Source organism: Leptonychotes weddellii, chromosome 3, assembly GCF_054177405.1.
Source record: "Leptonychotes weddellii isolate Sample4059 chromosome 3, ASM5417740v2, whole genome shotgun sequence".
In the NCBI taxonomy this organism is placed as follows: Eukaryota; Metazoa; Chordata; class Mammalia; order Carnivora; family Phocidae; genus Leptonychotes; species Leptonychotes weddellii.
The window spans coordinates 173,174,682-173,200,235 of NC_138371.1; the positions used below are offsets into that span (position 1 = coordinate 173,174,682).

The 25,554-nt window shown below is 41.5% G+C and overlaps 1 protein-coding gene across 1 annotated transcript in view; it reads left to right on the forward strand.

Moving 5' to 3' along the window:
- Positions 1–25,554, forward strand: part of MYO16 (myosin XVI) — a 425,887-nt gene that overhangs the window by 305,148 nt on the left and 95,185 nt on the right. The window contains exons 24-26 of the mRNA XM_081815515.1: positions 419–594; positions 3,037–3,117; positions 3,384–3,589. Coding sequence (XP_081671641.1) covers positions 419–594; positions 3,037–3,117; positions 3,384–3,589 — 463 coding nt within the window. The remainder of the gene's footprint in view (positions 1–418; positions 595–3,036; positions 3,118–3,383; positions 3,590–25,554) is intronic.

The window sequence follows — 25,554 nt, forward strand, 5'->3', positions numbered from 1 at the left end:
TACACACACACAGAGACTGGTTAGATCCTGGGACATGTGTTTCTGGGGTGGGAAGTTGCTGGTGGAAACCACAGGTCTTCATGACTTGGCCAAGGGCACTGAAGGCCCGTATACCCAAGCAGGTGAGATTCAGTTCCCACGGCTAGGAGAGTAGCAGGTGCTACTCAAGAGAGCCAAGGGCCAGTGCTCAGGTGGAGGACAGGGGACACGGGATTAGGACTCCTGGCCAAGGACAGGAAAGGTCAGAATTCATCAAGTGCTAGGATTAATGGTGGGGGCAAAGGGAAAGATGGACCTCTCACTTACGTCTTGCACTGAGAATGTCTAGGGCTTACGGCCCTGGAATGAGGGTGTGTTGAAAGCTTATGTACATAACCATTTGAATGCCACTCACAATATCTCTTTATTTCTTTCCTAGCTAGTGAAAATGTCGTGATCCATCATTTGTTCCAGTCGAAACTGTCACAGACGGGATCCCTCGTGTCCTCCTATCCTTCTTTTAAGTTCAGAGGACAGAAATCATCCCTGCTCAGTAAGAAAACGGCAGCTTCTTCAATTATTGGAGAAAACAGGAATTATCTAGAACTCAGTAAGGTAGGAGTTTCTCTGATTCTTGTTTGGTTGTTCTTAAGTCTGCTTAGTACATTTACTTTTTCTTTTTAAAGTGCAACTCTGAAAACTGATGGAAACAAATTGATATTTTAATTTAAAAAAATGAACAAAAAGGATGCTGCCTGAAGTATAATCATAAGAGAGAGGGAATGGTAGAAGAGGGTACCGTAGAGTGAAAATTCAATAGCAAATAGGGCATTAGTAATTTTATTGGTTGTCTCTGCAACATCCTATTTGTGCCTTGTCTTGGTGACTGTCCTTTTGATGAGTGGGAACTGCAGGGAATAAAGTTAGCTACCTTATTCTGTTCACATTAATCACTTCAGAGGTTTTAGGTCTCTAAACAATAAATTGTAGCTTCTCTTAAAGACATTGTGTATGTTGCCGGGGCTGGAATTATTTTTACCGGATAGTTTGTAGATTTTAAGCTTACTTTTGTATTATACTAGTTTTAATGTGTACGTGTCCAACGCATGTGTGGTTATACTTAAAACATAAAGGTTCTTTTTATAAAATAGAACTACAGATTCAGTGGAGTTTTCTCAAACTGATAGGAAATAGGTAGGAAATGTGTTAACGTTAAGGATTCAGCCCCTGACGGTAGTCTGGTTTGCTCCGCTTGCCTCTACCAAAACCATAGAGATGAGAAATATGTTTGGGAAGGTGTCCAGGACAATCAATTTTAGAAATTCAGTTGTTGTAGCTTGTTGGAATGCATTTTAGCTTACCAATTAAAATAAAAGCATAATTAAAATCAGCTCTATTTTGGAAGAGTGGCAAGATGTATATAACATATTAGAAATGAGTGAGTGTGCGCGCACGTGCGTGTGTGTGTGTGTGTGTTTAGCCAGTGGTCCCTACAATTAGGGATCCTTTGATGTAGTCATTCCTGCGCTATCTGATCACAGGAATTCTACCTCACTGCATACAAAATGGCATTTTTTACATAAAAAAGACAAAGGGTTTACCCTTTGTAAGGAAGATCTCTACTCCTGAGGGTTTCGCTGAACCTGCTGGCCCTTCCTTTCTCAATCATCCTGGAAATCAAGAGCGAGAAATCACCACACACCTCTAAACTGTAATTTTTAACCTTAATTATTAAACATTACCAGGCATGGATGCTATTAGTCTTTTCCCTGAAGGACTGCAAAAGGAAGATAATTCACGGTGGTTCCTCCACCCAGAGAGGGAAATTGAGTGTTCAATTTCAAGGGATGGAGATTTATTTATTACGATTATTCCTTAAATGTTTCATTCCTCACTTCTGTGCAAACTGCCCTCATCCCTGCACGTCTGCGCCTGTGACCAGGATTCTACCCACTCTTTAACTGAGCGTCACGCTTGGCTTTGTGTTTGTAGAAAACCAGTTGATCTTGGACCAATCGCTTCATTTTACATTCCCTTGTCAGTTACCATTGATCATTTCAGCTTGACAGTTCGCGTTAATGGAAGGAAATGAGCGGTTGCCGTGATAGCAACAGCACCGTATTGACAAGAGTGTTTCATCAGATTTTTTCTCCTATCAAGACCTCTTTATTGTAACATAAATGATTTTGGATCAATAGATATGTTGGTCTCAGTCTGTGTGATTTTGTGAAGGACAATAGTACATTAGTGGCCGGGGTTCCTTTTAACCCCCGGTGGGATTGAATTAATTACCTCCTGCCCTTTCTTTCCCCATTGGCTTCCTTTCCACCGACTTCTTTTATCTCCACTATCATTTCATCTTTGCTACATATGACTTTTTTTTTTTTCTTTTAAGAGCTGTCTATAATGACTTAGCGAAGAAAACACAGACTTTTGCCATTTTTCAGACAGGTAATTTACTAACTCCTTTGAGTAGTTAAAAAAAAAAAAGAAGAGGAAGGGAAAGAAAAAAAAAGGGGAAGAAATTGATCATGGTTAAACTTAAGGGAATAAACCAGTGATTGTTAGAGCATCCAGTCTTTGGAACATAAGCGAGTATCCGTTTGCCCGGCAGTAAGCTACCACTTCCTGAAACACACGCACAATGGTGATGCAACCAAGCACCAGCGTGAGCATGTTTCCTGCTAAGCGAGTCGGGCTCTGATTCTCAAAATCCGAATAGAAGCAGGGTGGCAACTTCTGTGTACTTGAAAGGTTGGCGGCGATGGTATTATTTAACAAGTAGTTGCCCGTTTCCCTAGTTTATAGTACCATCGCCGAAAATCATTTGGTACTGATTTTTATAGTCTGCTATGAATCTGTGTCGTCCTGTGAGTGAATTTACATGGATGGGAGGCTGAATTTTTTTCTTCTACATGGAATTTAGGAAAATACTACTAAAATCACTGTGTTGTACACCTGAAACTAATGTCAACGATACTTCAATTAAAAATAAATGACTACATACTTACATAAATAAATCTGCTCACCCTTTGTTTCTTTTTATTTTCATTACAGTTATTAAAGAAGAAAGGAACTTCTACATTTCTTCAAAGATTGGAACGGGGAGGTCCAGTCACCATTGCATCGCAACTCAGGGTTAGTGGATTTTTTGGTTTTCCGAAAGTTAGATTTTGATTATATCAACTGTAGAGGGCTTACGTGTATTTTTTCCCCATTTTTGACCTCTTGAGTACCTTCAGATGAAAGTAAGCGCTCAGTGTGCGCACACAGACACACACACCACAGAGAATTCATAATAAAAGATATATGGGTTAAAGATAAACATTTCTATTGAAAAGCTCTTTATATTTTCAGTCAGTGTTTTCTTTGGAGAATCAGCTATTTTTTGCTTCTCTCCCTAGAAATCTCTAACGGATATTATTGGAAAACTTCAGAAGCGCACTCCGCACTTTGTTCATTGCATCAAGCCCAATAACTCAAGACTGCCAGATACTTTTGATAATTTTTATGTGTCTGCTCAGCTACAATATATTGGGGTCCTGGACATGGTGAAGATCATCCGGTATGGATACCCTGTTCGCCTCTCCTTCTCGGATTTCCTGTCAAGGTAAATTCTGCTCTTGAAACATTATGTGCATGCTTAGTGTGGCATTCTGACGATGTGCTAGCAAGGATCTTCTGTTTTGTTCTTTGTTTCAGGCATCGGTTTTATTGTTTATGCAGTTGACTCTTTGAACAATGGGGGAGGTTAGGGGCGCCTACCCCCACATACACACTTGGAAATCCACATGTAACTTTTGATCCCTCCACAGCTTGACTACTAACAGCCTACTGTTGACCAGAAGCCTTACTGATAACACAAATGGTGGATTAACACATATTTTGTATGTAATACGTATTATATACCATATTCTTATAATACAGTAAGCCAGAGAAAAGAGAATGTTATTATGAAAATCATAAGGGAGAGAAAATACATTTATAGTGCTGCACTGTATTTATATAAAACAATCTCCATTATAAGTGGACCCGCACAGTTCAAACCTGTCTTGTTCAAGGTTCAAGTATATTCTTCTAAGCTGAGTAAACAAAATACTCTGGGAAGCAATAAAATGCACTGACCAAGCTTTTTGTAGAAGTCACTAAACTTTGATACCTTGGAAACCATTTTCATGTTCCTTTATATGAGTAGATTTCCTTGGATTTAAAGATTTCTAAAATTGTTGCATATAATGTTTACATAAGTTTTTCTATTTAAAAGAACATAGGGGCACCTGGCTGGCTCAGTCAGTAGAACATCTGACTCTTGATTTTAGCTCAGGTCATGATCTCAGGGTTGTGAGATCAAGCACCATGTCGGGCTCCACACTAGGCATGGAGCCTGCTTAAGATTCCCTGTCTCCCCCTCCCCACTCTAAAAAAAAAAAAAAAAAAGATTCTCCCTCTCCCTCTGCCCCTTCCCCCCTCAAAAAGATAAATAAATAAAAAATGAAAGAATGTATATATGTGATTATTTTCCCCCTTATGTCTATGAACAAAATATTTTTTTAGATCAGGGAAACTACTCTCATTGGCCAAATCCAGCCCACCACCTATTTTTGTAAATAAAGTTTTTTTTTTTTTTTTTAAAGATTTTATTTATTTATTTGAGAGAGAGAATGAGATAGAGAGAGCATGAGAGGGGGGAGGGTCAGAGGGAGAAGCAGACTCCCTGCCGAACAGGGAGCCCGATGCGGGACTCGATCCCGGGACTCCAGGATCATTACCTGAGCCGAAGGCAGTCGCTTAACCAACTGAGCCACCCAGGCGCCCCTTTTTTTTTTTTTTAAGATTTTATTTATTTATTTATTCATGAGAGACAGAGACAGAGAGAGAGAGGCAGAGGGAGAAGCAGGCTCCCCGTGGAGCAGGGAGCCCGACGCGGGACTCGATCCCAGGACCCAGGGATCATGACCTGAGCCGAAGGCAGACGCTTGACCATCTGAGCCACCCAGGCGCCCTGTAAATAAAGTTTTATTGCAACACAGGCACTGGTGAAAATAATGACAGTGTCTGTTCTTAGGCTATTACAAAATAATAGGGAAGTAAGCAAAAAAAAAAAAAAAAGAAAGGAAATAAAGTATTTAGTAATCCCGTATAAAAGAAGGTGAAGTTTTAAAATAAAATTGATATAAAATATTGTCAGTATTACAAGAATAAAATCTAGCATTTATGGTTAAAACTAACTGTACACCTAGTATGGAAAATCTGTTTGACAAACCATTCATTAAGAAAAGAGATTTAACACTTGGTTGACCAGAAGTTCCACTTGAGCCACTAGCGTGAGGAGGCGGCTAACTGAGAACAACAGTTGCCTGAACTGCCCTGTTCCCCCAGCAAAAGGTGGTGAGCCTGGCTGTGTGCGCACATGTGTGTATCTATATTATATATCACAATGATTAGAAAATGCTTTTTACCTTTGTTTTTTTGGTATTTTTCCAAGTCTACTTTGACATATATACTCAGCCAGGACTTATCTCTAGGAAAACAGTATATGAGATGAATGTCTGTTAAAATTAAGTACGGCATTTCACAAATACGCATCTCTTGCTCTACCGTGACCTCTAGGCTGGGACCGTGTCTTACTCAGTAACAATGCTTGTGCACTGGAAGTGTTTAATCAGTGCTTTCAGAATGAACCTGGCCTTGCAGATTATTTGTCTACATTTCTACATAACAGAGACCAGAGCCATGGTTTGTTTAAAAGAGTAGTGGGGATGGGAAATGATACTTTTTGGTAAATCTTTGTATTTCTTTCACCAGCCCCTTACTTAAAAGGAGATATGATTTCTACTTATCCTTATTTGCAGTGTCATATCAATAGAGATGGAATTAATTTATTTCAGTGGAAATTTGCTACCATATTTTTTTTTTTTAAGTAGGCTCCATGCCCAGCGTGGGGCCCAGTGTGGGGCTTGAACTCACCACCCCGAGATTAAGACCTGAGCTGAAATCAAGAGTTGGAGTCTTAACCGACTGAGCCACCCAGGCATCTTGCCACCATCTTCCTTAAATGAAGTATTCCAGTCTGGGCTATTGTCACAAAAAACACTGATCCTTAGAGAGATGATCAGTTTCTATAGAACTTGAATAAAACGTAATCCACATACTCTCACATCAGGAAGTAGCATAATTTTTGTCTTTGGTATAGTTGACACACAGTGTTACGTAAGTTTCAGGTGTACAACATAGTGATTCCGCTATAATTTAATATTTATTTAGAAAGCTCATCAGAACTTTGACATTGCCTCAGGCAATCAAGCATCATTATATAAACAAAGATTAGAGGTGCAATTTAATAGAAAATTTTGCTTGCCAAAATCAGATAACCAAATGTATTGTTCCTATGTAAAATATTGATTTTCCCTTCCTATCACCTTGTCTTAATTGTTAGAGAATAAAACCCTTTGAAAAGAGATTACTTTGTTTAGTACACAAAAAGGAATATGATTGCCACAAGTGTATCGGACAGGGAAGAAAAAGATGTCCCAATTTGAAGCAAGCACCTACTTACTTGAACAGCATTTATTGTTCCTGAAATCCAGCAGGACACTAAACAGGGATAATGACATTCCTGTGGAATCTGTAGGTGGATGTGATGATATTGCAAATTTGCTTTGTGGTATTTTGGCTTTAATAACTGTCAATCATTCTGAGCCTTCCTAACTGAAACTGGAGAATCACATTAGTCTAGCGGATCCAATTTTGATTAAATGTAGAGGTACGCTTGCTGAGTGTTTGCCTAATAGCATCAGTAGCTTCCCAGTGGGATGATAAAGATGTAAGGTCCTGTCTCCCATGACAGGAGACTCCGCGAGTTTGGATATAGGGAAAAAAAAAGGAGCATCATGATCCATAACTGGATTTCCTGTTGCTATGAACTAAATCATACGTCCCCCAAAACTTATAGTTCAGTTGAAGCCCTAATATCCGCCACTGTAACTGTACTTGGAGATGGGACTCTTGGGAGGGCATCCTTGTGGAATGAGCTCATAAGCATGGAGCCCCGATCCGATAGCATTAGTGTCCTTATGAGAAGAGTCATCAGAGAGCATGCACTCTCTCTGGGCTATATGAGGACACAACGAGAAGGCAGCTGTCTGCAAGGTAGGAGGAACCTCTGTAGAAATGAAATTGGCCGGCACCTTGATCTTGGACTTCCCAGACTCCAGAACTGTGAGAAAATAAACTTCTATTGTTAAGCTGCCCAGTCTGTGGTATTTTGTGATGGTAGTTGAAGCTGGCGGGAATACCTGTGTTTGTAGGATATGTTTCTATGGTGTCCGTGGGTAGCAGAGCTGGACCAGTTATGTGGGGAAATTTTTGGCGCTTGTTCTTGTTATAAAATACTCTTGTGTCAATGGAAGGAAATAAGAGTTTAGGGGCATATATCCTGTGGTTTCAAAAACTCTCTCATCCTTTTTACCTTTGTATCCATTGACTCAGTAGTATTTACTTAATATTCAGGATTCATTCACTCAGGCATTCTCTCCTTTGGACAATCTTTCGTAGAATCCCAAAGTGCTTGGTGTCTCTTTCTAGGCTTCAGAAAGGGCTTGTGCAAGACACCTGTTATATGCTCCCTGGAAATAGCCCTTCATGTGCCAGTCTCAACCACTAGACCAGAGGTTAGCAGACTACAGCCCATGGGCCAGATCTGGCCTGTCACCTACTTTTTCATATGGCCTGAGAGCTAAAAATGTCTTTTGCATTTTTAAATTGTTATATTTTAAATGGTTACATACATACAATATTTAACTTCCTCAGTCTTGTCTCTTGGCATACAAAACCCTAAAACGTTTACTCCCTGACCCCTTCCAGAATATATTTACTGTCCCGCATGAGGCCATAGGCTGCTTGGATGAGGGACAGGTGTTACTGCATTCCTGGACTCCAGCAGAATGCCAGTCACCGTTCGTGCTTCTCCAGCCAACTCAGTGACACTGAACGGAATGGATCTCATATGCTCTTCTGTCTCAATAACTTTCCCTAATGTTAGTCTGGTTCTTCAGTGTGTGAGATTTTTCAGAGGGCACTGTAAATGACAACTCTCAGCAGTAGATTCTTGGAAGATACAACCCCACGTCAGTGGCTTACAATAACAAAACTTTATTTCTCTCTTGCACTCATTTCTGTGATTTAGAAGTAGTACAGCTAAGCTCAGGCCAGCTCTGATCTGGGCCTCTTTTTTCATGGTGGGCCCCAGGAAAAGCTGAGATGTGGGACATGCCCTTTCTGTGTCAGAGGGAGAGGAGAAATGGCCGGAATGCGTGTTGCAATGTCTGCTGAGCTGTGGCATTTTTCACTTATATTCCGTTGGTTAAAGGCAATCCCTTGGCCAAAGCCAACATGAATAGGGTGGAGAAATGTCCTATTCCTAGGAGATCCTATACAACTCGTAACAAACTCAGTTCATCTGTTGCTGTGTATCAGACACCCCAAAACTTCATGGCATAAAAGAACATTGTATTATTTCTCCTAGTTCTGTGGGTTAACTGGGCTCAGTTGGGCAATTCTTGCTTGGGGTCTTTCCAAAAGTCAGAGCCATATAGCAGAAGATGCTGGCATTAGCTGGGCTGGACGAATAAGATGGCTTCTTCGCTCATGTGCCTCGGTGTTCCTCCAGCAAAACAGTCTGGAACTCTTCCTGGCAGCTCCCAGTTCCTGGGGCAAGAAGGGAAACTTGCAGTCCTCCTTGAAGCTGGGCCCGGAACTGGCCCATCATCGCTGCCCTTGTATTTTCTTGGCCAAGCAGTTGCAGACCAACCCAGGTCTATCCTCCGGAAGAAGCAATGAGTGGTAGCCATTGCCAGAACCAGCTACCATATCCCCTTGAAGGGAGAACAGGCAAGTAATTGGGAACAATAGGAAGACTCTTCCATAGCCATGCCCCTTTGTAAGAATTGCTATTATTTCATCTCTCCCCAGTAAGTCTATGGGAGTTCAGTGCGTTGAATAATATAATACCATCATGGTTTTGTGTTTTTTTACAGTTCTAGAATTGAGGGAAGAATAATATGAGGTAATGCTAGGAAAATTGTTTGGCTGTTTTTTAAAAAGATTTTATTTATTTGAGAGAGAGAGAGAGAGAGAGAGAGGACGAGCAGGGGGAGAGGGAGAAGCAGGCTCCCCACTGAGCAGCGAGCCCGATGCGGGGCTCGATCCCAGGACCCTGAGATCATGACCTGAGCCGAAGGCAGACGCTTAACCGACTGAGCCACCCAGGCGCCCCTAGGGGAAATGTTTTGAGAACTCCTTCAAGGTATGGTCCCATGCCTTTTACCTTGTAAGGTGCGGTACCATCATTCTCCAGTGGCTCGTGACATTGTAACAAACACCACTTCTCAGTGGAGCCAGCAGATGCCAGTTGTCACCCCCGTGAGTCTCTCCTTCCTCAGAGCACGAGCCTCTCACTTTTTATCTTCTTCTAGATGCGGCAGGGAAGTCTTTTGGAATCTACCTCTGGATGCTGGGTCGCAAGCTTCTGGAGCTCATGGCCACCTCCCCCCGCTCCCCGTTCATCTATGGACTTACTTGCAGTTGGCAGGGGAGAGTAGGACAGCATCACTCCAGGGTTGACCCTTTGGGGAGGCAACCTTATTTGGAAAAGACAGGAGGACTTGTGGGCAAGAAGCACCCCCGGGGGCTGGTATTATGCTTGGCGTGGTGAGGGAGCATGATCTGTCCTCTGAGATTGTCACTGGATGGGATCCCTCTCAGAAACAGTCTGAATCGTTGAGCTTGTTCCAGCGACATAGTGGTGGCTGAGAGGTCAGGCTACGAAAGCACACGGCCGTCATACTAAATTGGGTGTGGGGGGCCGCACGCAAGGAGCCGCACTTCGGTTTCTCGGACTCGGCGGGCGGGTGGCGGCCGCCGGGCAGCATCAGCAGAGCCCTAGGTCTGAGCTGGAATCTTCTAAATGTTTTCCTTGTTCCAGGAAAGTGCTTCCAGGACTGTCAATGCGTCTTTAAGAGAAATGTGAATTAATAGGTCCGGGAGCTATTGAATGTCCTAAAAGCTTTAATTGGCCAAAGGTCTATTTTCTTCAGGGTGGTTTTGCCAAGGCTTCCCGTGTTCTCCCTGCTGAAACTGACCCGCCGGGTTGGCTTCATGAAGTTTGGGAGGAGAGGACCGGTGACTTTTCAGTGAAATGTGAAATAGGAAAGAGAAGCGTCAGGCACGTGGTTCTAGAAGCCATTTCAACTGAAACATCTTTATTGGGAATCTGTTATGGTGCGCAGTGGGTTGTGAATCATCATTTCCCCCATAATCTACTCGGGGCAAGTGTGAACTTCTTCTCTAAAGGGCCAGGTGGTCACCGTCGTGGGCTGTGGGCACGAGGTCACTGCCGCAAGCGCTCAGCTCTGCGGGGGACCCCGCGCAGCCATGGAGGGCACGTGGAGGACAGACCCGCGGGAACAGAGGGCAGGTGGTTTGGGCCCCAGAGCAGCTGACCCTTTACCTAGGCCCACCCAACCCCCTTTTCCGGAGGAGTTGGGGAAACTTGTCTGTAGGAAGGGTGCAGGGAAGGAAAGGTGACTGATATTTGCTTTTGCGCTTCCAAAATCTGCTCAGATCCTCAGTTGTGCCCCCATCTGCTGGCATCTGTCGTCCATTTCTGCCTTACGTGCTCCCCTCCCTTCCTTTCGTCAGGTGTTTTACCGAATCAGATGTGGTTATGACAGAAGTCCCCCCCGTGTGCACGGATGACCACTGTGGGTCATGCTCCAGATCGACACTGTGTGCTCATTATTCTGTGCCTCATAATAACCTTTTCAGACAACGACTCTCATTGTGCAGATACGAGTTATCTTGTCCTTACAAGCTGCCAGCTTTGATTTAAACGTGCCTTGAGTGCATTCATCAGCGCCGGGGAGGCTGGGGCGGGCGCTGTGCTGAGCGCTCCCCGAGTGTCATTCATTCCATCCTCGCGTCCCTGGGGACTTGGGTACAGTAGCATTCCTGTTTGCTAGCGGAGAGAACTCAGGTCCCCATGGAGTTCGGTACCGGTTCAACCTCTCGTCCCTGAGGGTGTCTTTAACTGATCCACGATGCTGGTGCTGTGCTGACGTTGGCCCTGTTCCCATGTCCTCGCGTGTCGCACGTCCTCCTCCTGCTGGATTGTCGCTAGCAGAGGTGCAGGACCTCCAGAGCAGCACCGTGACCTCAGTGGGGAAAATAAATCCCGGGCCACGTCTCACATTCAGCCCTGGGCCCTGCACTCTGGATTTCCTTTGCTCTACTTCCTGAAAAACAACGCAGCTAGTTTCATTGGGATCCATGGCCCCCAGTGTCCCTGTCCTCACCAGCAACCTTGCATGGTCACACAGCGGCAACGGGGCGCTGGATGATGGGGCGTGGACAGATGAATTGTGACTTCTGGAAAATGAGCTCCAAGTGAGTAAGAGAAGTGATCCTTGCAGTTGGAGAACTGCACGATTTCATTTAAAATAACAAAAAAGTGAGCACAAAAGTGTTTTACAACTTTCTAACAGTACCTTGGAAACAATACACCACAATAACCGGTCTAAAATAATTTACTAAGTGATTCCACTTGAGTAAGCATCCAGTATGAAACCAATGAAATCAGGGTGATTATTGCTGTTCCGGGAAAATAGACTAAGAAGCTACAGGAATTCAGTATTTTAACAATTCTATTGTATTTCTAAAACGGTTTTAGAAGAACATTAAAAATTCAGTCCCAGAATTCTGAATCTTATTATTCATTACTTGATTTATCTGGGCTTCCCCACTTTCCTCCACTGATGTATCTTCATGTTTTTAATTGTAAGTTATGTCTGGCAAAACATAATCACAAAATGATCTTGCTTTCGGGGCCAAACCAGCTTTGAATACTTACCCATAAGTTACTTGTTTCATTACCTACAAACTATTTAATTCTGTTTATAGAACAACAGTGGCTTTTAATGTGACCATTAGTATGGGATAGTTGTCATTGATTCTATCTGAATGATCTCAATAATTCAGGAGTCTACAAAGAACCTCGTGTCGTCATTGGGATCTTTGAAGGGACCTAATCAATAGCATCTTTTTCCTTATTCAATTTTTGGCCAAAGTGAGAAGGCAAAATGATCAAAATGTCACCTTTCAAGACACTGCTCAGTGGGAGAGCCAGAAGTGCCTAATAGAGCCGACCCTACCATTGGTCAGCCTGACTCCTCAGTTACAGGCAGCATGGACCCAGCTAGACTCTCCCATGAGGGAGACTATTCAGGGAAGGCTTGGAGCTTGGAGAGCTGAGGAAGACGACCAACTGTGAACAACAAGCAGGTGGTTCATTAGCAGCTGAGACTGCTGTGTATTTTTCTCACCAAAATTGCCAGTCGGATTAGTCCGCCACCGCACCCTCCCTTACGACGCATGCGGGACTGGAGAGGCCAGAGTGTCATCCCACCTTCCTCTCTAAGGAAACAGCTGAAAAGAAGAAGCATCCTTGGTGAACCTCTGTGGTGTTTTGTGTTCTGGGACGTTGGACTCCTCCCAGTAAGCCTGTCAACAGCCTCGGGGTATGGCTGGTCCCCTGGGGGGACACCCCGTCCTTCATGAGCACCCCACTACTTCTTTCTGTACCTTCTGGGACCAGTGACAAGCAATATAAATTTTGCACCCAAAGATTCTGAAATGGGCCAACAGTGCATTACTTTAATTGATTTCCAGGCCACTCTGTATTCATGGCTGTAAGTGCATTTTATTTCCAATTGTAAACCCTGTCTAGACAGAGTGTCCAACTGAGTCTATCAGAGATTCTGCAACCAGAATAAATGAAAATATTAAAATAAAACAAAAGAGCAACTCAGATAATAAAATCCCAGTAGCCTAGATATTCCCCAAATTTGACTATACATTTTCTTCCATTATTAAGTTCCCAGTGAGAAATGAAAGTTCAAAGATTAATATGTCTTGTAAATGAAAGTCCAGAGATATTCAATTCCAAAGGAATTGAAATCCCAAATCTGATTATCTTGCCTTGCTGAGTTAAATGTCCAGAATTCCATATGCATAAGTTAAATTTCTATTTCTGAATCATTCTTTCCAGTTTCTCGCTCAGCTCAGACAAGCTAAAGAGGTTCCAGATATCCTGGCTGAGCTGGGACTCTAGCATGACAGTGTGAGCGATCAGTCACTGTGTTGGTTACAAAACACCACAGACTCGTGGCCTAAACAACAGATACTTATTTTCTCCCAGTTCTGGAGACTGGAAGTCCAAGATCAAGATGCCAACAGGGTTGGTGTCTGGTGAGGGTTCTCCCCTTAGACTGCAGACAGCTGCCTTCTCGCCATGAGCTCCGTTGCCTTTCCAGGAAGTGTGCCTCCAAGAGAATGAGAGAGTGAGGATCAGAGACCAAGAAGCAGACTGAGAGACAGCGAGAATGCTCTCCAGTGATAAGGACACAAATCCTATTGGATTAGGACTCCATCCTTATGACCTCATGTAACCTGAATTATCTCCTAAAGAAAGACCCTACTGACAAATTCAGTCACCAAATACTGGGTATCAGGGCTTCAAAATATGAATTCGGGGGGGATGGGGCAACAAACCTTCAGTCCATCGTGGTCGTCCTTCTGGATGCGACTAATTCAACCTTGCAGGTTGTCTTGACTCAGTGCCGCATCCTTGATTACCTCCACCTTGAGAGTCTGAGGAGTCAATAGTGGATGTGAGGTCATTCGGGCCCTAACTTCATCATACACACTAAATGTAGAAATCTATCCCTAGTAGTTTTCTCTCTAGCGAGAGCAGGATACCACAGGCAGAATTATTCCAGAATCTTATATTTTTTGTTGACAATAACAAGGGTGACTATATAGTATATTGACCAAACCAGGACATGTTTTATAATGAAATGGGGAACTTAATAATTTTGACAGGAATCCAGCTATAAACTGGGACCACCCCTGGCAAACCAGGACATTGGCCACCCTACCCACCCTGCACCCACCTGCTCGTGAGCCTTTGGTGCATTGCCAGGAACATTTAATCCCTGCCATCCCTAGTACAAGCTCTCTTAAGGAAAACCTTCTGCTCTGTGCACATAATAGGTGGCCAGCCGGTATTTGTTGAATGAACTAAGACATGAATTAGTAATGTTTTATTTTCTGTATAGTTTTATAGTTGAGCTCTACATTTGGTGGCCAAGATGTATAAGATTCATTAGTGGGCCAAAAGAGTTGTCATTATCTAACCAGCTTAAAATGTTTGCTTTGATTATGCCAAGATATTTCCATTTTAGGACAGCCCTTTAGACTTTAGCACGAGACAGTGATCCCAGGTTTGCCTTCTCCACAGTTTAATAATATTCTCACTCCCCTCCAAAATACCATGAGTCATTCTCCGAAATTTCTAGTCATATGATAACTATACAACAGGGCCTGGATGCGTACTCCCATACTGGTCTAAGAAATAGCTTCGTTTTATGTTTTTTCTCCTTTGTTCTTTGAAATGCTTTGTTAACTAAAGGCAGTTTCTTTGATCCCTTAGGGATGGAGGACCAATTTATGCAGTAGAAATGTATTTAGGAATAAAAACACCAAATCACAGTAGACTCTACTGATGATCTATGTTTAGGGGAGACGCTATTTTTAACTAAGTAATTTATAGTTAGAGCTGACCCACTTTGTGATCTTTCTACAGTATGCTCACTTGAACCCTCTACTATAACTATATTGTTGTAAGACCCCATTACAAAGCTTGAAAACTTACTTTCATGGCAGTTTAATAAGTAAATATTTATATTATATGAAATAAAGAGTTCTACATTTAGCAGAATATATTCAACTGCAGAATAAAAGCAATTTGTCTTATTGTTAGGAAACCCATAGTTTTAAAAAAAATCATAGTTTTAAATATATGGTGATGATAACATATTTTTAAACTTCAATATTCTTACAAATCTCTCCATTTATGACCAAAAAAATCCCAACATATTTCTGTATAGGGCCTCAGCTACTTTCTCCACAGCTGGAGAAATGGGATAACTGATATTAGGAAGGAACTTATATTCAAAACGATGAAATCTGCAGAAAAAATGAATCCTGCAGAGTGACCTGAAAATTGTCAATGCACGAAGTGAGGTGCTCCAGAGGAAAATACTTTAATAGGAAGAATCTGAACTATCTCAACTGACAGATGGTTGGAGATAGGGGCAATGTGACTTTTTTTCAGTTCTGATCATCCTGACACAAAAAGTCAGAGTCCTATTCAGGAAGTAGAATACCAAATGTGGCGTTCATCATATTCATGCCCTCCCTTTTTTGAAGAAACTTCTTTTAGGTCTCTACAAAGCTAAGAAATGGAAGGCATCGTTTATACATTATATTTAGTAAAGAGGTAATTATTTAACAAGACGGGAAAACAAGAAAGTTGTATTGTACATTTTGCATTAGAGATACATGCATCATTTCAAGACTGACTTTTATAGAATTATCAGGAAAAAAACTATTTTTTTTTTAGAGAGAGAACATGCATGAGCAGTGCAGGAGGGGCACAAGGAGGGAGAGAGAGAGAGAGAGAATTTTAAGCAGATTCCACGCCCAGCATGGAGCCCAATACAGGGCTCAATCTGACAACCCTGAGATCATGACCTGAGCTGAAACCAAGAGTCAGACGCTTAACCAACTGACTGAGCCACCCAGGTGCCCAGGAAAACACTTTCTAAAAGGAATCATTACATGGGCTATTAAAAACTCTACTGGTCCTGTCCCAGTGAAAGGTGTATTTGGAGCAAGTATAGATACAGGATAATCTGTTTTCTATGCCCAGTACACCCCAGTGTCAAGACCAACATCAATGCCATAATCATCTTCCCACACCAGAATGAAACAATTCAGCACTGCTTAATTAGATACTTTTAGATGTTGACTTCCAATTCTTTATTATGTTTTGACCATTACTCCAAATGAAGCAAACGGCATTCTGATACAGGACACACATCATCCCCAGCCCCAATCCAGTGCCCTTATATGATGGTTGATTGGGTTTCCTGCGTCAAGGGCACCCTAGCTTCACAGTGCAGGTTGGATCCTCTTAGTGATTACTCTCTTGATGCAAGGCCACGGAGGACGTTAATTTCAACATGCCATGCTATAATGTACCTTAGAAATGTGGTGTTAAAGGCATTTTTCCCATTCTAGCTCTTTATTATTGGAATAGAAAGATTTGGAATAAAGAAGGTTTTCTCTTCCCATTATACCATAATATATCTTACAGTCTTACCTAGATACAACCCTATACATACCAGTCTCTTATTTTAGATTGTGTCCCCAGCACCTAACACAGGGCCTGATACAAGGTTGGCGGCTAATAATCGTGTTGCTATTCTTGAAATAATTAACAAAATATTCAGGCTATCAGTGGGAATTTTCCAGGGAATGCTCATACTCCTTGCATCTCTGTTACTGTTTGTAAAACCTGTTAGTAAACACTCAGTGTGTGTGTGGGCATGTACACGCACACACACACACACACACACACATAACCGCAAGCATTCTTCAGATCAAATTCTTTAAATCAGTGCCTCTCAACCATGCTGGCTAAGTAGATTCACTAAGTTTTTTTAAAAAATTATGGATAGCTGGGTTGGGGCCTAGGTAGCAGGGTAGGTTACCAGGTAAGATACAGGATACCCAGTTAAATTAAAATTTCAGATAAACAACAAATGTTGAAAATTGACAAAAATGATGACCTCTAAAGGATGCCATGACATTGCTGGGATCACAGTTTTAAACACTGCTCTCTCTCTTTCCTCCCCTTTTCTTCTTTCTGTGCTCTGACTCCCTTTTCCTCCAGATAGTTCCAGATTGTCTCCTATGTATAAGGGATTCTTAGCTGCACTAGCTAATTGAGGGTTTTTGCAATTCTTGTAGACTAGTGTATTCAAATCCATTATTTGTCTAAGATAGGCTTCCATTTCCTATTTGTTTCACATTAACGATTGCTAAATATTGAGTAAGAATATTGGGTAAAGGAATGGGACATCTTTATATCATACAATGGTGTCTAAATGTGGTGATCTCTACTCAAATTATTCAAAAATACTAAGAAAACATTAAATTATTTCATTCATTCATTTAACCTATGTCCTATCATTCCAAGATAAGGGGTTTCTACTTTAGCCTAAAGAAAAGTATGGAGATACATATTTTTATACAGATGTATATTTCCATTTACTTTCAACACAACTTCAGGCATATATAGGAACGTGGCCATTGAGGATGTGAATAGGTCATTAAGACTCTCAGTAGCTGACTAAACTGTATTATGACCAAATTACACGGAAAAAGCTACACACATGAAAAAATAACAGGGTTTTTCTACCCTTCAGTATATCCTATTAAGAATAATCCTTATCCATTAAATATACTTAGACACCAAAAATGCAACACCAGATACCAGTGACTGACATTTTATAGCTTTGCTGCTGATCAGACACCATCAGAACATGTGTTATGTACTCTTACCTCCCCCAGTGGTCTTAGGACCTACATGTGCTTTTCATCAGCATCTCAGACTAGTCACTTCCTGTGAATCCATCTTCCTTGCTGTTCCCAGTACTGGTGCAAACACTCCTCTGTGTTTACTTACCATGCTAACTGCACATCAGAAGGAACGAGGACTTGGGTTTCTGTTGTAGGCATCCAGAACAGATTTTTTTGTTGAGTTTCTCTGAATTCTTTTTATGAATGGCTTATTTAATTTATTTCTAAAATTTTTAACAGTTTTAATAAAATAGAATTGACATGCAATAAACTGCATCTGTTTTTTGGTTTTAAAAAATGACAAGTTTTGATAGAAACCTACATCCTAGAAACCATTCCACAAATCATGATGGTGCACATACCTGTCATCCCACTAGAGATTCCCCCCGTACCCCGTGGAATCCCCACCTTCTCACCCACCCCTGCTTCTCCATCCCTAAACAAGCATTGGTATGCTTTTGTTCATGATAAATTAGTTTCATTTTCTGAAATGCCATACACATGAAATAATCAAGTATGTACTTTTTTTGTCTGGTTTTTTTCACTCAGCACAGTAATATTGACATTCAGACGTATAGTTGTGTGTATCAGGAGTTCACAAAGTCTTATTCCTTTTGTATGTTACTCATGTGTTGACAGATCATTAATTGTCCCCGGCATTTGGGGATTACAAGTAGAACCACGATGACCATTCATGTACAAGTCTTCATATGGACATGGTTTCATTTTGGGGGTGGAGTTACGGGTAAAAATAGAGTGGAATGGCTGAGACATATGGCTAGTATACATTTAACTTTAAAAAAAAAACCTGCCAAACTGCTTTCCAAAGTGGGCATACCATTCTGTATTCCCACCAGTAGGCTATGAGAGCTCAGTTATTCACATCGTCTTCAACACTTGGTTGGATCAGCCATCTTGTTTTTGGCGTTCTAATGGGTGTGTGCTGGTATCTCATTGTGATTTTACCTTGCTTTTTTCTGATGACTAACGACGTTGAGCATCTTTCCATGGGCTTATCCATATGTCTTCTTTGGTGAGTTTCCCATTCACATATCTTGCCTAACTTTTCATCAGGTTTATTATTTTTTAGAGTTCTTTGTAGATTCTGGAGACACATATGAATCACACATTTCATTGGCAAACATTTCCCCCAAGACCGTGGCCTATCCTCTATGTTGTGGAAAAGATTGCATAGAATTGGTGTTAATTTTTCTTTCAATATTTGTTAGAATTTGCTTAGTGACACCATTTGGGTGTGGAGATTTCTTATTTGGAGAGATTTTAAGTACAAATCCAATTTCTTTAATAGTTCTAGGGATATTCATGTTAACCTGTTTTATCTCTGTTGGATTTTAGTAATTTGTGGTTTTTGAGAATTGCTCTATTTCATCCAAATTGACATATTTATCTATATGGGGTTGTTTATATCATTCTCTTATTATACTTTTAATATCTACAGTGTCAGTGCCAACATCCTTTCTTTGCCTCTGATACTGATAATTGTGTCTTCTGTTTTCTTTTTCTTTTCTTTACCAGTCAAGGGTTTTATCAGTTTTGTTTATTTATTCAAAGAACCAGCTTTTGATTTTGATTATCTCTATTGTTTTATGTTCAAATAATTTCATTGATTTCCATTCTTATTTTTATTATGTCTTTCCTTCTGCCTGCTTTAGATTTACTTTGTTTTTCTTTTTCCAGTCGTAAGGTGGAAGTTTAGGTTAACAATAGGAAGCTTTTATATCTTCTTTTTTTTAAGATTTTTTATTTATTTATTTGACAGAGAGAGTAAGAGAGCACAAGCAGGGGGAATGACAGAGGGAGAGGGAGAAGCAGGCTCCCTACTGAGCAGGGATGTGGGGCTCGATCCCAGGACCCTGAGATCATGACCTGAGCTGAAGGCAGACACTTAACCGACTAAGCCACTGAGTAGCTCCAGGAAGCCTTTATTTCTTTTCTGATATAGGAAATTAATATAAACTCACCTTTATTTATTTAAACAGCACCTTTGAGCTGATTGTGAGTTTACCATTTTTCCCCAGGATCCCCTGGCCTGGAATCCAGGCAACTCTAAACCCAGAAGTCAGTACTGGTGCAAAGAGAAACAGCTCCAGAAGAAGCCCTACTTCAGACTCAAGGGGCAGGATATGAAACTCATAAAGTTCCACATGAAATACACTGTTTTTTATTTTCTCCCTTCTCTCATGCCCCATCCTGAGCAGTCCTGTGGCAGGGGCCCACAGGCACCTACTCCTCTGAGGAAGGGGAGCCTTCTTCCCCAGTCAGAAGAATAGTGGTCCCAAGAGGGTGGGGTGGACCCCTATCTTTCTTGGCAGCCTACAGCTCAGCCCCAGATGCAGGTGCACTCCCAGGAGTGCACAGAGAAGGGGGGTAAATAAAGCCCCAGACTTCAGGCTAGAGGACAGGAAAGGGGAGATCCAGGCAACATGAAAGTGCTTGTGAGCCTAGGCAGGAGGAGGAGCTCTAGAAAGTGGCACAATAAAGCTTTTTATGAACCCATGGCTCACCTCTAAACTATATGTGTATAGATCATATACTGGTTTCACCTTCCTTTTTTTTCAGTTCATTTTTTTATTTTTTATACATCATATTTTTGAGCACTTTTAACTTCACAGCAAAGCTGATTGGAAGATAAAGAGAGATCCTCCCACACCCCTCCCCCCACACATGCACAGCGTCCCCCACATCAATACCCCCCAGCAGAGTTTTGTTAAATTTCTCTGGATTCTTTTTATGAGTGTAAAGATAATTTATTTACACATTTATTGTCACAGTCAATGAACCCGCATCGACACTTCATCACCACGCATCGTCCGTAGTTTACAATACAGTTCATTCCTGGTGTTGTGCGTTCTCTCCTTCATTTCTGAAAGATATTTATACGATGTAAAGTATCGTAGGTTGACATATTTTTCTGCTAGTATTTTAAAGGTACTACTTCTCTGGGTTGTACTCTTTCCAAGAAGAAATTGGCTGTCATTCTTTGCTCTTCTGTGCAGGATTTGTCTTTTTTCTTCCTGTGTGCTTTTACGATTTTCTCTTTTTTACTGCTTTTGAGTAATTTGAGAATGATGAACTTTGGTGTGGTTTCTTTCTTGTTGCTTGTGTTTTGAGCTCATCAAGCTGCTTCAATCTCAAGCTGTTTCCTGGACCTATGAGTTTACAGGTTTCATAAAATCTGGAAAATTTTTGTCCATAATTTCATCAAGTATTTTTTCTATCTACCCTTTTATCTCCTTTAATTTAGATGTTACAATTCCATGTGTGTTAGATATGTGAGGTTGTCCCACAGACTCTCATCACTGATTAGTGCAAATCGTGTATGCTCATCAGTTTTTAGCCTTGTTTCTCTGTTTCATTACAGATAGTTTCTATTGCCATGTCTTCAGGTTCACTAATCTTTTCTTCTGAGATGTCTAATCCACATTTAATCCAACCCAGTTCATCTTTTGCTTCAAATATCGTAGTTTTCATCTCTAGTTCAGTTTGGATTTTTCAAAAATCCTTCATGTCTTTAGCATTTTATCTTTCTTTTAGTACTTATTTGTCTACTAATTCCACTATCTGCCATATCTGGGTCAATGTTGATTGATTAATTTTCTTTTTGTTATAGATCAGAGTGTTCTGCTTCTTTGTGTGCCTGGTAATTTTTGATTCAATACCAGACATTATGAATTTTACCTTTTCAGGTGGTACATATTTTTGTATTTCTATAAATATTTTTGAGTTTGGTCTAGAAAACAATTAAACCACTTGGAAACAGTTTGTTGTTTTGAGGTTTTGCTAGGTAGAACCAGACCAGTATATAGTCTAGAGCTCATTATGTCATACTAATTATGCAAAATAATTGACTTCTCTATCCAGTACCCCGTAAATTGTGGAATTTTTCACTCTGGCTAATGGGAACAGCCTTGTTTCTTATCTTTGCCCTAGGATGGTATTCTCTCCTCCATTTGGGTAGTTCTTCTCTAGGACCTAGGTAGCTTATTCACACGTGGTAACAGTATTCTCCTAGAGACTTGAGTGGGCTCTGAAGGTCTCAGGAATCTTCACTTGGTGCAGCTCTCTCTTCTCAGACTATCTTCTCTGTGAACTGAAGCTACCTTGGCATCCCTCATCTTCCAGGGCTGTCTCCTCAACTTAGGGAGAGCCTTGAGCTTCACTTGGGATCCTTCTTTGGGCCACAGTCTAGAATCTTCCCTCATGAAGTAAACGGGGAGGTCCTCCCAGGGATCACTACCTTCCTTGACTGGTGTTCAGTGCATGCCCTGAGAACCAATGCCTCACATATGTTAAGTTGTTTGAGGATAGAGGGTAAGACCAGTCACTCTCCCCCCATCTTGACTTGAAAGCAGAAATCTGTGAATTTATTTTTATTATTGGTTTCCTACTAGATGGGTACTTAATCTATTAGATTGTTGTTGGGCTATCTTGTGAGTACCTATAATCTGTCCTTAAAACAGAGAACTTCCTAAAATGATGGTATTATTTGAAAACGTGTATTTTTTTAAAGATAATTTTGATAGTTCAGATAATGGTACACTTTTCTCCTTTGATTATTCAGATTATGTATACTAATTTTTCCTAAACAGACTTGTATTTCTGTATAAAAATTAACATAGAGCAGCTGGTATTTTATAAAATGATGATGCTAGACAAGAGTTTTGGATAGGAAGTGGAGGCGAATACTATATTTGTTTGAATGTGCATGGGATTTTAATTAAGCTAAAATTAAGCACGTTAGAAATTGTCCAGGAAGCTGATGACTTTCATTCTTATTCTTAGGGAATTCATGGGTTGGACGTCTCTATGACCAAAATGGTCAGAAATGCATATTTATGTACAGGATTCTGAACAGGCTTGTGAACATTCTGCCCCCCATCCCATGCCAAAAAATGCTTTGGCTCAAGAGAAAAAGTGCCACCTGCTTTGCCCACAGTAGAATTTCAAGACTTAGCAGGAAATCTCCTATTCTCTTATTGATTATCTACCGGTACTTTACGCAGGTAAACCCTGAGACATCAACAAATTCTTAAGACATTCCAAAAATTAATAAGTAATGAGAATAGGAGGATATGCTTTTTAAAAAAGTACCTTTAACTCAGAAATTTTTACAGTAACCATTACCTGCAAATACTGCTATAACCATTTCTCAGACATGTATAGGAAGAAGGCTCAAAAAATTAAGATTTAAGCAAATACCTCTGGCCTTTATTTTATTGCCATTGCATTCCAGTGGTCAGGGAAATTATAGATATAGATGTGGATACAGAGATATGTTTCAGTGATTTATCTGTTTCAAAGAAACACATGTCCTGGTGAAGACAGACCTTGAAAGATATGAACTATATGTATGATTCTTACACATTCTCTCAGGATTCTCACACATTATTTATTTATTGAAGCATTTAAAATTAAGAAAAGCAGGAATCATAAATAGATCTAACAAAGTAAAATGTTATACTATGCATGTACTTTATTTCCCTCAAAATGTTATTTTATTTCTTGCCCTAAATCTTACCCAAGTGTTCTCTAAAGACCTAGAAGCTTGAAAGCTCAAAGACATTGCTATAAAAGTTATTCATTAGATTTAATACTGAGTTCCTGCAGACTACCTGCAGCCATTCTGAGTGTTGGGGATGGAAAGATGAGAAAGTCTTGCCCACATCTAGAGCATCTCCCAGTTGAGTTGGAGTCATAGACTCTTCGGAGTACTGTGGCTTATTGTCAAATCCTGGGAGTAAAGCCTGTTATCTCGCCAGATGGAAGCAACCATAAGGAATTCGTAGAGGAGTCTTGAGTAATGATGCGAAAGTTATTGAAGGAGATGATGGGGGAAACCTCAGACTTAGAATGAGACCAAGGTTAGGTAAGATGAATATCATTAAAGGGAAGAGGTGAGAAGCATCATAAGGTATACGGGGAAGACATTCTTACTGTAGTAACCTACGAACGAACAAAGAAGAGAGAAAGGAAGCAAAGAAAATGATAGCAGAGAGAAAGGCAAGGCCCATGTATTTTAGGATATGAAGCAGGGAATTTATTCTGTAGCTAATAAGCATTAAATGTTTAGAAACAGGAAAATAATATGGTTTTGTTTTCCTTTAGGTAAGATCAGGGGATAGCATACTGTGGCTCATGGACCAAACCCAGTTAGCAGCCTATTGATTAAATACAGTTTCTCTGGCACTGAGCATGCCTATTTGTTTGCACATTGTCCTTGGCCACTTCCGTGTTACAAAGGCAGAGCGGAGTAGTTGTGATGCAGAATTTATGGCCCACAAAGCCTAAACATTTACTATCTGGCTTTTTATAGAGAAAGGCTGCTAACCCCTGAGCCGGATCTCCCTGGCAAGAGTTTTTCAACCTTGACACTTGACTTTTTGGGCCAGATCATGTTTTGTTGTGGTGGGCTGACCTGTGCATTATGGAATGTGGCAGCCTACCTGGGCTCTACCCACCAGAGTCCAGGAACACTCTCCCCGACCCCACCCCCATCGTGACATCGAGAAAAGTCCCCAGACCCTCCAGATGTTCCCTGGGAGGGAAGACTCACCTCCAGTTAAGAACTACTTCTAGCAGTTAAGTGGAGTTTGGTTTTAAGTGAACATGGTCAGAGCTAAAGTTAAAACACTAGACAATTGAACGGACCGAAAAGACAGATATGAAAACCAGGGTATTTTGAACACGAAAGTAGTATCACTTAGTGACTGTGAACACGAGGCTTTGGACAGGTGAGGATTGAGGATGGCTTGCCGAGGTCTAGCTTGCATTATAACCTGCGTCATGGTGCCCATAACTGAGATAAGTAACAGCAGAGGGGAGGCAGGTGTCGAGGGAAGAGAAAGAGCCCGGTTTGGATGCAGTGGGTTCGGGTGCCGAGGGCTAATGGCTATTGAATATGTATATTTGAAGTCAGTAGATGATAGCTAGATTGTAGATGAAAACCAAAGAGCACCGTGTCAGAAAAGCCACAGGGATATGAAGCCTACGGGAACTGTGACCAGAAGGGTTTGTGCGGTACAGAGAACCAGACATACGGAGCACAGATTGTCCACTGCATCTCTAAATTGGGGAGTGACTCACTGAGGGTGCTGGGAAGAAGAAAAACCGTGTGGCTCGAGGCGTGCGTGATAGTGAGGAACTTTCGAAAGATATAATGAGACGAGGGAAAAGAGAAGAGAAGAGATTGCGGTCAGGCAGTCCATGCCCTTGAAGGAATGCTGTAAGGAGAGTTACCACTTAATGCTGACCACAGCCACGTCCAAGAACAGTGTAGGTGAGCAAAACACTTAGCTCAAGTGTTTCGCGAGGGCGGGTTTCTTCTAAACCTTGCACTATGCACGTCGCACTGGGTAGGTGGTGATTATGGCAGCAGGAGAGGGTTTCCAAGACCCCCAGCATCGCAGCGAATACTTGCATCGATCTGTGGGAGAGGTGGAGGGTCTGGGATTGAATTCGTGAAGCTGTAGCCTGCTGCGTCGTTTCCCTCCCTCATAGAGATGCGTGCTCACACGCAGGATAGACCGTTCTGAGCAGCACACATACTATGCGTTACATAGAAACGTAGGCTTCAACTTGGTCTGTTCTGTCACTTTCGCTGAAGTTCATCTACTCAGCAGTCCTGTTTTTAGACACTTTAAAGTGGTTTTAAATAAATTGGCCGCAGACTTCTTTTAATATCATTCAGTCTGAACGACTGTAGAGGCAGCAGCATCTGACGAAAAGGGAGCACTTGGAAGACTTTTAGGCAGTGAAGGAGAGGAAGAGTACTGTGAGGGTAGAGCCGGCAGGGACAGCGGCCTGGGGAGGACCCTCTGCAGAGCGGACGCCTCCTCGTCGCCGTGACCACACCTGTTCCTTCTCCTGTGCTGCTTCCACCAAGGCAGCCCTGCTTCCCCACTGCCTCTGGGGGGTCAGCGAGGAACCCCATGGTCTCCCCCAGCTGGAGAGGGTGACCAGGTAGACAGTAACAGTCAAACCCCTTAATATGTCAGAAATAAAAATAGGGAAGGG